The sequence below is a fragment of the Embiotoca jacksoni genome, unplaced genomic scaffold, assembly GCF_022577435.1.
Source record: "Embiotoca jacksoni isolate LCO1_2020_lvr unplaced genomic scaffold, fEmbJac1.0.p SCAF_5, whole genome shotgun sequence".
NCBI lineage: Eukaryota > Metazoa > Chordata > Actinopteri > Embiotocidae > Embiotoca > Embiotoca jacksoni.
The window spans coordinates 3221033-3233399 of record NW_027185403.1 but is presented as its reverse complement, the minus strand read 5'-3'; the positions used below and the strand labels follow the sequence as shown (position 1 = coordinate 3233399).

At 43.8% G+C, this 12367-nt stretch overlaps 1 protein-coding gene across 2 annotated transcripts; it reads right to left on the bottom strand.

The window, feature by feature from the left end:
• Positions 1-1554: 1554 nt before the first annotated feature.
• Positions 1555-4938, bottom strand: LOC138211377 (uncharacterized). 2 transcript variants are annotated; one of them, XM_069171208.1, is made up of 9 exons: positions 4867-4938; positions 3739-3809; positions 3524-3656; positions 3317-3396; positions 2905-3222; positions 2456-2803; positions 2090-2224; positions 1957-2003; positions 1555-1870 (listed from the first exon to the last, which is right to left on the bottom strand). In XM_069171208.1, the coding sequence occupies exons 4-9, from the start codon at positions 3360-3362 to the stop codon at positions 1739-1741; spliced, it is 1026 nt and encodes a 341-aa protein (XP_069027309.1). In that variant the 5' UTR covers positions 3363-3396; positions 3524-3656; positions 3739-3809; positions 4867-4938; the 3' UTR covers positions 1555-1738. The 2 variants fall into 2 exon arrangements, with proteins under 2 accessions (XP_069027309.1, XP_069027308.1); XM_069171207.1 differs by adding an exon at positions 4556-4609 and having other exon boundaries at positions 3317-3809; positions 4867-4921.
• Positions 4939-12367: the final 7429 nt, after the last annotated feature.

Here is a 12367-nt window from a genome sequence, read left to right as displayed (position 1 = left end):
ATCCTGAGTGACTCAGCTTCACTACAGTAGTGACAGGAACAGCTGACAATATCATGCAGTCAAGTAATACATAAGAGACTCTAGCATAAAAAACACGAGGGCCTTTTTTTTCCTGTCTCGCTCTCTCTTTTAATTTCACAAAGCTGGACCACTGCTTATCAATTATTACTGATCTTTTAAGCAAAGGCAGGACTTTGACTGTAAAGTTCCAACAAATAGGATTGACAGCACTGCTTGTTTAGTCCATTTCTTGGTGCAGTGATGCAGTGGAAACAATAAATCAATAAAATCACATTAAAATTAAAATAACACTAAAAACAACATATTTCAAAACTGCAGATGCAAATAATTGTAGATTGTATCTTTGAAACACACAGGAAAATATATCAGATACTATTTGTATTTTAAATAACAAGCAACTCAAACTAAAACTAAAATTAGCCTGCTGAAGCCTCGTAGCTCCTCTCTCACTTCATATCCGGTTGAAGCGCACAGTCAGGTCTGATCTGAGTAAGCAGCTTCAGCGGTTGGTCAAAGGGTGGAGGAACAGCCCACAATAGCTTTTGTCTGCGACAGTAGCTTTACTTGTTGCTGTCATGACAGAAATGCAGAAGTCCTTTACAAAGTGCAGTGAGACTAGAAAGAATGATGGTCTTTATTGATCTCAATACATAAGTTAAAACATAGAAATTAATTATGTTTAAAAGAGATGCATGAAAAATCTTTCAGGCTTTGAGATCTCCACATCTCTATGACTTTCTGTGGTTTTGGTGATATTTCCTCTCACTTCTACCCTGCAACAGACCCCTAAAACCTGCAGGTGAACACAGACGTGGTAGCTTTTTTTTTTTTTTTTTACAGACGTCCTATTTCCTTTCTCTATCAATTTGACCATCACAATTCGCCCCAAAATTACAGAATATTTGAAATGTTATATACGTGATTCTCTCTAGGATATTACACAAATAAAACCTACAACTTAAGGCTGACACAAAACAGAAAGAACAGCTTGCCCTCAAGTTTGTTTATATGTTATTACTTATCTGTACTAAAGTTAGACACTAATATGTCCAATAAATCAGTCTGATTTTATTTAGAGCAGCAAAAATATGTGAAGCTGACATCAGGACAACTTTTGTTGGTTCGTACGAGGATGAATCAGAAAGTTCAGAGTGTTCCTGTTGCACGTGAACAAAGCGCAGCACAGTAATGTGCATGGAGCAGAGGGAGGCTATAACTTCCAGGAGTAAGAATTCCAATTGTCTGTGTTCTGGTTCACATCAGGCTATCGGTTCGTAACAGTCATCATTAAAATTGAACCAAAAAAACTTATCCTGAAGTGTAAATATATTGAATGTTATATACTTTGCTTGAAGGAATAATCGCATTATTAAATTATTTTTAAATTCCTGTGATGTTAACAAGATTACAAACCTGATAAACAACCGTTTTGCGCAATTTAAATGTTGAGCTGATTTCTGTGATGTTAGTAAGTGCTTAGAAAGACAAACAGATCACACCAGCAGCAACAGTTTGGCACTAGAAAGTGTGTTTTATTTGTAATTTTTACGTGAAAAAGATGAATTCTGTGTAAATACATTTAAACAAAAGAACAAAAATTTGAATTAAGATGATACACATTATAGTATGTACAGTACTGCAACATAAAGGAAGACCTTTAGCTAGTTTATCAAATTGATTATTCAAAGCAAATGAAAACCAAGCATGTGTTAACAGTCTAATCCAACCCCAAAGCCTTGACAGCAGTGTAGATCTTCTCTCTCTCTTCTTTCCCATCCTTTACTGCATTTCTTTCAGCTTTCATCATGGTAAAGATGACAGCAGAAAAAATCCATGTGTCCTCATCTGTCTGACAAAATATATGAAAAAAAAAATATGAGCAATATCAAAACCTTTATTGACTTGATGAGATAAAAAACAATAAAAGTGCTTTACCTGTTGATGTTTCTGTCCAACCCGTTTTTTCTGCAAGCGAACAGCAGCTGGATAACAAAAAAAATTACAGTACAGAACAATAAATGAAGGTTCAATCATTTAAATTTCATTGTCTAGAGAAAATATGACTTACTTCTTTTACCTCTGCAAGTATCACTCTTGTTTTTCTTGATGGCGTGAATGAGGACAGCAATAACAATCAGACTTATAGCCAAGACAGCACAGAGCAGAAAAATAAATGTACTGTCCTCCTGTGAACACGTGCATCCTACAACAGAATGAGAAGGAAGAAACAATGAAAGTCATAGATAGTGGTTAGATGATTGGAAAAGTAAAATTACTACTAGTAAATTTTGCATGAGAAATCAGACACTTGAAAAGTGTAATATTTTCATAAACAACAAATTGAGTGCTTCTTAACAGCATTACCATTATTTCCCACATTGTGAGTATCAACATTATTAGAGTATGTCTTGTATTACTGAACTCAAAATCTTACCAAGGTGCAGCTTAGATATGTTTCCAAATAATATCCTTCCACATGTGGCCACAGCACAGTAGTAAGTCCCAGCATCAGAGGAGCTGATGTTCTTAGAGAAGCGATAAACGCAGCTCTTCTGAGCATCAGATTCCTCGTCACATTCATTATTTCTATCTCCGTCAGTGTAGATGGTGTCTGGATGAGACTTGTCTGATCCGACTCTGAACCAGAACACACTGTGATGTCCTGGACACTTCATGTGCTCAGGGTCAGAGAGGATTGAACACTGGAGAGTTGCTGAGTCTCGGCCTGGACTTGATGCTGTCGGCCACTGAGTGACGGTGTATTTTGATGTCTGACTGTTTCCTGTGTAATAAAAATTGCAGTAACACAGTTGGCGATTTTTTTAAACGTGCATAGAAACACAAGTCTGTATATAAAATTTTTTAAAAAAATCACATCATTACCTTTTAATGACAAATATGTCCCATTCCATTCAGTGCCATACCAGTCTGCGTTTGTACAGTGATACATCCCCTCATCCTCCTGGACTGTCCTCAGAATGGTCAGGTTGCTAAAACCGTCATAAAGATGTGCTTGGAATCTTGATTGAAGAAACTCTGGTCCAAACGTACTTGTATACGTCAAGAGTGTCACAATTAATTTAAGATTATCCCCGGCGCTCTGCTTGTACCATTTGAATTGTTCGGATCTGGATTTGAGTAAAGAACATGTCAAGGTCACTGGTTCTCCGATCTGAACTGTCGTTACTGGAACCAGCATATCTGAATTAAAAGAAAACAGAACAACATTAAATAAAGGAGTGTGAAAAATCTCTAAAGCACAGAAGTTTTGGCTGGAAAAAAAAGCAGCACTTACATGCTCGATGAAAAAAAAGCAATGCAATCCATAACACGAGCATCATGACATTGATGTCTTCATGGGAATATAGTTGGTATCTCAGTGAGGAAAGGAGGTGAGAGGTAGTGATAAGTCAGACTTTAAAAAGCATCTGATTGGTTGTGACAGAATAAGCACACTTCCTGCCACATATTGCGTGATAATGGGCTTTGAAAAGCACATCACCTCTGTTTCCTTTTGTTGCAATGATTCAGATTTGTCTCTTTTTACTGTTTTGAGACAGATTTGTCTATCTCTGGGTGGTTGGTTGTCTTTGTCTTTGGAGGTACAAGAAAACAACGCAGCAGCAAGCAAAGCACTATTTTAAAGGAGAGATTAAAACGTTAGTGCAAGAAAGGACATGTAAAATATATATTCGAAAACAAACTCTATATACTTACGCCCCACTCTGAGCATCAGCAGTAAATTAAATATGATCGTCATTTTCCGATTAATCCACTCGTGTCTGCATCTACATTAGAACATATCATACATTGATTTGCCTTAATATGTACTCGCAATAAGTGGGAGGGAACAATTTTAGAACGATCTGATTGGCCACTCGATATGTTGGTGCTTCGCTGTACTACCACAGTGGAAATAATACCAACTATCTTTCTAACCTAAACACATGAAACAACAGCAGCAGTAAGCTTTTGTTTCATGTGTCTATAACTCTCAGAGAGATCAACTACATGTGAACCCAAACACTCTTGGTCACAACATTGCCAAGAAGATTTAGACTTTTCAGGTTAAGCTGTTTGAGACGAACACACGTATCCTCCACCTGAAACAGCATTTTATATTGTGGGGATCATATATTCAGAGATATTCATATATCTACAAAAATATTTATAGCAGCATAGTTCAACATATCCTGATTTTGAAACGCTTTTCATCAGAATATCTTTCTTTGGAGCTTGAATTGAGTCAAGCTCCAGACTGGATCCTACATTTATGATAATGCAACTGAAAAGTATTCATTCATTCATTAGAGCTTCCTTGAGTAGTACATAACTGCATCTTTTAAGATTGACCTGAATATACTGTAAATATTGAAACCTGAAGTGAAAGTTCACGAAGCTTTGTGTCTATAGCTGTTGGGGATTCGACCCCTGAGAGACCGGTGTAAAGATGAGTATTGACCACTGCAGGGTTCCTGTCAGAGAACACAGACATCTGATTGATCCACACGTTACTGTATTGAGTTTGGCGTACAGTATTTTAACTTGGAGACAGATTGACAGATGGATTTATCGACAGATGGAGTTTCTGAAATAAATACAGAAAGTGAATTAAAGAACCGAATTATCACCAACAGTTCACCTTAACTAAACATTAATACACACATTCACAGGAATACAGGCTCGCTAGCCAGATTAGCCACTTAGCTCAACGTTGGGCTATTATTCGAACGGCTAATTGTATAACAAACACTTACTAACACTAAATGCACTTAAGAACATAAGTACAGCTGTAAACAGAACCGTTTCACTACGTAAATCCAAAGTTACAGGACTCTGACTTACATCATCAATGACTCGATCTGACTAAACTGTCGGTCCTGCGTAGCATATACGATTAGCGCAACCGGAAGCGGAAACAGTTCGCGGCGTCAAAATAATGTTTCAAAATAAGAGCGTCGTAACCGTATTGTCTCTGTCCGTGAAGAATTCGTAACAGCCGCCCCCACATTTGAGCAGCAAATGTGCAACAACAGGAATTCTTCATGCATCATTAGCATCATCCTTGAGCTCAGGGAGCTGGATCAGACGAGCAACTGGTCTTGTGTAGACTTTACTGTTCACCAGGACCTCTGCGGTCCTGATACATCCGTCCTGACTAGGGACTGTCTTACAAACCTTCCCAATGGGCCACTGAGCCCCGGGAAGCAATGGATCGACGATCAGGACGACTGAGCCCACAGCGATGTTATCAGTGGCCTTCTGCCACTTCTGCCGTGTTTGAAGAGTGGGCAGATAGTTCTGTGTGAACTGGATCCAAAACTGGTCCACAAGCGTTTGACAGTAGCGCCATCTCCGTCTTCCTATGCCTGCGGGGGCATAGGCCACTTGAGGCAGCGATGCATCCCGCCGCCCCATGAGAAGGATGTTAGGAGTGATGGGGTCAGGGTCAGCAATATCAGCCGACACATACCCTAGTGGTTTTGAGTTTAGGATCCCTTCGACCTCCACTAAGACGTCTTCGGAGACTGACTGGCTCCCAACTGCAGTTTGAAGGCCGGCTTTTATGGAGCGAACCTCTCTCTCCCATACTCTACCGAAGTGAGGAGCGCTTGGCGGGTTGAACTTGAAGTCGATCCGGTATTCCATCAGCTGTTCCTTCAACTGTGGTTCCTTGGCTGCAAAAGCCTCGCGGAGTTCTCGCTCAGCGCCACGGAAATTGGTACCGCAGTCTGACAGTATCTCCTTCGGTCTGCCGCGTCTCGCGATGAACCTACGAAGAGCGAGGAGGAAGGCATCTACATCTAGAGAGTTGAGGAGTTCAATGCGAATGCTGCGGGTCGTGAGACACTTAAAGGTGGCACCCCAGCGCTTTTCCGTCCTCCTGCCTATCTTGACCAGGTAAGGGCCAAAACAGTCGACACCTGTTGAGTAGAAAGGTGGACAGAGAAGCCGGAGGCGCTGTGGTGGTATCTGGTGGTATAGGTGGCCATCTGCGGGACCTTGGGCTGAGCTCGCCAGCGTTGGCAAGATGGACACATGAGCTGGTGGTGTCTGACAGCTTGTCGTCCTCGCAAGATCCAATACCGCCTTCGCAGTTCTGCATACACCCGCTCCGTACCCGGATGAAACAAACGTTCGTCCATATGTTTGATGAGGAGCTTTGTTGCTGGGTGCTTTGGGTCGAGCACAATCGGATGGATCTCTCCTATGTCTGTATTCTGCAGCCTTCGTAGCCTCCCTCCTACCCGGACTAAGCAGGTTGAGGGGTCCCGTTCTGGGGCGAGGCTGACCAATCAGCTGTGGTTTGGCACCGGTTTCTGTGCTTTGAGAGCGGTGACCTCCACCGGGAAGCTACGGGCTTGACTCTTCTTCAGCAGAAGGATCTCCGCATCCTGGAGGTTAGTAGCTTGGTGATATTTCGGACCCTCGGCCGCCCCTTGAACACCCTGGCTTGCTTGACGAGTGGCCTCTACCAGCTCATTCCATACACTGAACTGAGAAGCATCAGGGAGATTGTCCTTAGGTTCCACTGTTGTGAGGCAGCAGAATGTGATACCCTTTAGTTCGGCTGAGCTCACTGCTGTAGCATGTTCAGGCTTCTTTGACCAGTGCTCACCACTCTGCTTTAAAAATGGAGGCCCTTGACTCCAACGACCGGGCTCTGCTAGTTCCAAGAGGGTCTCACCCTCGGTTATGTCGTCGGCTGGGTTGCTCCGGGTGTCCCGGTCTTCACAGTGCAGGTCCCTCCAGATGAACTGGAGGAGTGGTCGATCTTCAGGCAGAAGACAAACTTGATGAAACATTGCGCGGATGTCCCCACTCACAGCAACCTGATGCTGTCTGAATCGTAGGAGGACACCTAGCAGCGAGGGCCCCAACGTGGGTCCAGGTCGCAGTTGGTCGTTCATTGAGGCACCCTGATAACTGTAGGAGCAGTTGAAGACCAGTCGTCGCTTCTTGTTGTGGCACACAAGGTGATGAGGGAGATACCATGCCTCCTCAGACTGGTTCACTTCGTTAGGCAGAAGCTTCTTGACGTAACCGGCCCGAATAAATTTGCCAATCTCCTCCGAAAAGATAGCTGCCTTCTCCGGATCTTTCTTGAGCCGTTTCTCTGTGGCTCGCAGATGAGCTATGACTGAATGAGTCGAGCTGTTCAGTTTAGGGGCTCCTCTCCTCCTCAGGAGGGGGGTTGCATAGCGTTGAACTCCTTCAGTGTTGACCCTCTGCGTCCTTGTCTCTAAGAGGTTCATGGCTTCTTGGTCCTCACGGGAACGAACTACCACTTTCTCGTTCCGAAACGGCAGAACGTCGAGTTGCCATAACTTCTCCACGTTTCGGCACAGGAGGTCATTAGGAGGAACAACTGTGGTGAAAAGACATTGCTGCACTGCGGTTGGCTGGGATCCACACCTTTCAGCACCTTGCAAAGCCCATCCGAGGGCAGCGTGGATGGCAACAGGTCCACTGTTAGCTCCTCTACGCACCGGCTTAGTGGCAGTAATCGGTTGTACGTGATCTGATCCAAGCAACACCATTGGACTGGCATTAAAGAATGTCTTCAGTGGGATCCCGCGCAGGTGACTGTGTCGTTTTTGGAGTGTTTGCACTGGATAGGTCTGCTCTACCAGGTCTAGACCTGCAGCTGTAAATGCTCCCTGTACTTTGTAGCGCTTCTGTGGGTTATCTTTGGGGGAGATTTCAAAGTCGACCTTTGACCCTTGGAGCTGTGTAAGCTCTGTCCGCACTGTGCGCAGGGCAAGAGTCTCGGACTCACCGATCAACTGGAGCTGTTGGACGGCCTGTGGTAGGATGATAGTCCTCTGTGCGCCATCATCCAGGATAGCAAAGGTCTCCATAGACTTGGTCTTGCTGTGTAGCAGGACGGGGACCACTTTCAGCAGTACTTTGCTTGATGTAATGCTGGGTGTCAGGTAGACTCTGCTTTCTGTGGTCTCTGACTGTGAGTTGATGGATCGACGCTGCGCTACGCCGTGGAGGACTTGGAGGTGAATACCATTGCAGTCGCTGCACGGTTTCTTGAGGTTGCACGACTCCGGAGCATGTGTTCGTGCACATTTCCAAAAGCGCCTTCCCTCTGTTATCCACTTGTCCAGATCAACTGCTGACTGCTCTGTGATACTACGACAGCGACGGATATAATGTTCTTTGCTGTCACAGAAGAGGCATTGTATTTTGAATGGTTCCTTTGCGTGTGTGTGGTTTCTGGAGGGGCTCTGCGGAGGGGGGCCCTGTACTGTGATACACAGAGACACCTTGACCTTTGCCTTTCAACGTGATCTTCTCCCTTCCATTAACTTGGGGTTGTCCGGTTTGGTAACGCTGCACCAATCTGCTGGACAGACGCTGCTGTTGAGCTTTACCTTATAGCCATCCATTAAGATCTTGTAGGTTGTAGGGGTTGAGACTTGTGCTATTCAGCTTTCCCTGCACCTGTAGATACTCAATAAACCCATCTCTGTGGTACTTGAGTAGCTTACTGAGTAAGCGGTCGACATGAGAGCAGCAGTTTAGCTCCATACCTTTGGGTCCCTCTAAGGAGAGCAGTGTACTCACTAGGAGGTGGACTCGTAGGGCGAAACTCTGGAAAGTGTGGGCATCACCAGGCTTCACGTCTGAGGTGGTCAGAATGGCTGCTATCTCACTTTGTGCCAGCTGGTGTGGCTGACCATACTGCAGTTGCAAGGCTTGCATAGTTGCTGAGTATGGGTTTGGATGGTGGCGACAAGACTGACCAATCATCTGCGCCTCGGGCAGCTTAAGATGTTCGAGTAGCACGTGATATTTGTACTTCTCAGACAGTTCTGTATGAGGCTCAAGCAGGTTATCTACAGCCAGTTTCAGGTTAGCAAACTCCTTTTCGCTGTCAGTGGAGAAGTCTGGGATTTTGGGTATTGGCACACCGTATGCAGAGGGGTGTTGTAGACCAGGGCTATGTGGGGTCACAGTCTGACCTGATGGCAGCTGCATCTGATGAACTGTAGATGAATTACCTCTGGGGACAGGTAGAGTCTGCTCCAGTGCTGGTGTTGATGAAGGCACTGTAACGTAGTGAGTTGGGCCATAGTTGGAAGAGGCGTGAGGCGTCACTTGTGGTGAGTGGTAATGCTGTGCGGCTGGATAGCTGTAAGAGACCGCTATAGGCTCATGGACCGGAGCAGTAGCAATCAACTGTCCACGTACTTGTCCTGTATCACAACAGGAGCGAGGCAGCCCTGAGGCATGAGGCTGCAATGGGTCTGGCCTGGTAGGGTACTGCTGGACCAGAGCAGGTGTCATCACGTCTGATGACACTACAGAACACGAGGAGCCCGAACGCTCTGATGAGGCTGGAAGCACTGGGGTGAAGGTGCTCTTCCTGGTGTCATGACCCTCATCCATCTGTTCTTCCATCAGGAAGGAAGTGATGTGCTCCAGCAGCTCCTGACGACGACGACGTCTGGTTTCATACTGCCGGAGTTTGTGTGTTAGTTGAGCCACTTCAGCGTCCTCTTCCTTCTCATTCTTCGAGATGGATTCGATGAGTCGTTTAAGTGAAGTGGTGTTCAGCAGGTCATCGGCGCTCGGGCTGTGTGAGGCTGTACGTCTGTCCAGATAAGAGGCTGCATCCGCTCGGCTGCCCCCTGCCGCGGCCGCTGCTCCTCTCTGCTCCTCTGTAGTGTGGGAGGAAAGGGCAGGTCGCTGTGGATTGTAGGCGAGGACGTAGTCCTCAAGATGTTTGGGGATGCGATGATGTCTCACGTGACGCTGTTGATCTTCGAAATGAGGCTGTTGGGTAAATCTATCTTCAGATGCCATCTTCTGTAGTCGTCAATTAATCCGGCTCGAAGGACCATTTGTTGGGGATTCGACCCCTGAGAGACCGGTGTAAAGATGAGTATTGACCACTGCAGGGTTCCTGTCAGAGAACACAGACATCTGATTGATCCACACGTTACTGTATTGAGTTTGGCGTACAGTATTTTAACTTGGAGACAGATTGACAGATGGATTTATCGACAGATGGAGTTTCTGAAATAAATACAGAAAGTGAATTAAAGAACCGAATTATCACCAACAGTTCACCTTAACTAAACATTAATACACACATTCACAGGAATACAGGCTCGCCTGCCAGATTAGCCACTTAGCTCAACGTTGGGCTATTATTCAAACGGCTAATTGTATAACAAACACTTACTAACACTAAATGCACTTAAGAACATAAGTACAGCTGTAAACAGAACCGTTTCACTACGTAAATCCAAAGTTACAGGACTCTGACTTACATCATCAATGACTCGATCTGACTAAACTGTCGGTCCTGAGTAGCATATACGATTAGCGCAACCGGAAGCGGAAACAGTTCGCGGCGTCAAAATAATGTTTCAAAATAAGAGCGTCGTAACCGTATTGTCTCTGTCCGTGAAGAATTCGTAACAATAGCGCTGTTCTTAAAGTCCAGGGATGAGTTTAGATTGGGTTTGATTTCCTCTGTATAACCCACGCCAATACATTTTGATTAAAAATAGTTTGTATTAACAAATGGGACACAAACTACAAAAGAGAAGCAGCTATTTGCTCTTTCTTGACATCAATGTCACCATTCAGTGAAAGTGAAATGATTCAACAAATAGAGAATAACATTCATGTTGAATGTTTTTCCACACCGGTTAAGATGTCCTTTTAAAAGGGCCCTGGCATTACCAGACTTCAAATTTAAATGCACCACGTGTAACATATTCACATATATACACCTAATAGTAAATCCTACAACACTGCTCGTAGCACTTAGTTAAAAAGGAATTTAGTTGCTGTTTTATTTCTGTGAACTTAATAAATATGAATCCAACCTTTTGCCACAATGATACAGAAAGAAGGAGGAGCCATCTCCAATATTTAAGCCAGCCAATTCAGAAGCTGCACGTCATCAATGATGACCCGCCCACTCTGCCTGTCAGTCACTTCATCAGGAAGCCAGAAGCATGCAGAGTTGGGAGGTGGTTGCGGTCACACCCTCCTTCCTCGACTCTCCCTTCAGAGCATCACTCACATTATCACAGAACCACATTCACCTGGAAGAGATCACACGTTTCTGACTCACTCTCTCTTTTAATTTCACAAAGCTGGACCACTGCTTATCAATTATTACTGATCTTTTAGGCAAAGGCAGGACTTTGACTGTAAAGTTACAACAAATTGGATTGACAGCAAGAGTGTCACAATTAATTTAAGATTATACCCGGCGCTCTGCTTGTACCATTGGAATCCTACGTTGCTGTGTTTGGGAAAAGAACATGTCAAGGTCACTGGTTCTCCGATTTGAACTGTCGTTATTGGAACCAGCGTATCTGAATTAAAAAAAAACAGAAAAACATTAAATAAAGGAGTGTGAAAAATCTCTAAAGCACAGACTTTTTGGCTGGAAAAAAAGCAGCACTTACATGCTCGATGAAAAAAAAGCAATGCAATCCATAACACGAGCATCATGACATTGATGTCTGCATGGGAATGTAGTTACTGTTTCAGTGACATGGTTGTGATAAGTCAGACTTTAAAAAGCATCTGATTAGTTGTGACAGAATAAGCACATTTCCTGCCACATTTTGTGTGATCCTGGGCTTTGAGAGGCATATGACCTCTCTTTTCTTCTGTTGCGATGATTCAGATCTTTCACTTTCCACTTTGACCCAGATTTGTCTATCTCTGGGTGGTTGGTTGTCTTCGTCCTTGGAGCTACAAGCAAGCAACGCAGTAGCAAGCAAAGCAGTATTTTAAAGGAGAGATTAACAGGCTGGATCTTTCTGACATCATGTCCTTCACAGGAACAAAAGCTCAAACAACGTCCCCTGTCCAAGAGAGATGGTGTAGCCTCACAAAAACCAGAGCTACTGTCCATTTCATGGCAAACCATCCAGCAGTTGTTGAGATACTTCAATCAAAATCACACGTCGACCTTCCTGTCTCACTCTCTTTTTCAATCTAACAAAGCTGGTCTTGTACGGCTGCACTGTGCTTCACTTGGTATATTGATGGACTTGCAGTCAGTCCAGATCCATTGTAAATAAATCAATACCATAATTACATTGAATTTAAATGAAAAACAAACCTAGCATGAATATTGCTTATTATATGATAACAGATGCATATGGATGTTGATGCCTGGAACTACAAAACATAAGAATGATAGACATCATTAGTACGTTAAAATACAATTGATAAGTTCAACCAAATTTAGTCAGCTGAAAGCTCTTGTAGCCCTGCTTTCCAATATCCATACTAGCATACTGTTTAGTAGGCCAAAAAAAGATTTAATATGTATCAATACATAGTATGTTAGATG

Bases quoted from the DNA above. Each gene is read 5' to 3' on its own strand.
- LOC138211377 (XM_069171208.1), bottom strand. From the start codon at position 3,362: ATGATGCTCGTGTTATGGATTGCATTGCTTTTTTTTCATCGAGCAT. The intron at 3,223-3,316 runs GTAAGTGCTGCT...CTTTTAATTCAG, and splicing joins GCTTTTTTTTCATCGAGCAT to ATATGCTGGTTCCAGTAACG. The intron at 2,004-2,089 runs GTAAGTCATATT...TTTGTTATCCAG, and splicing joins TACTTGCAGAGGTAAAAGAA to CTGCTGTTCGCTTGCAGAAA.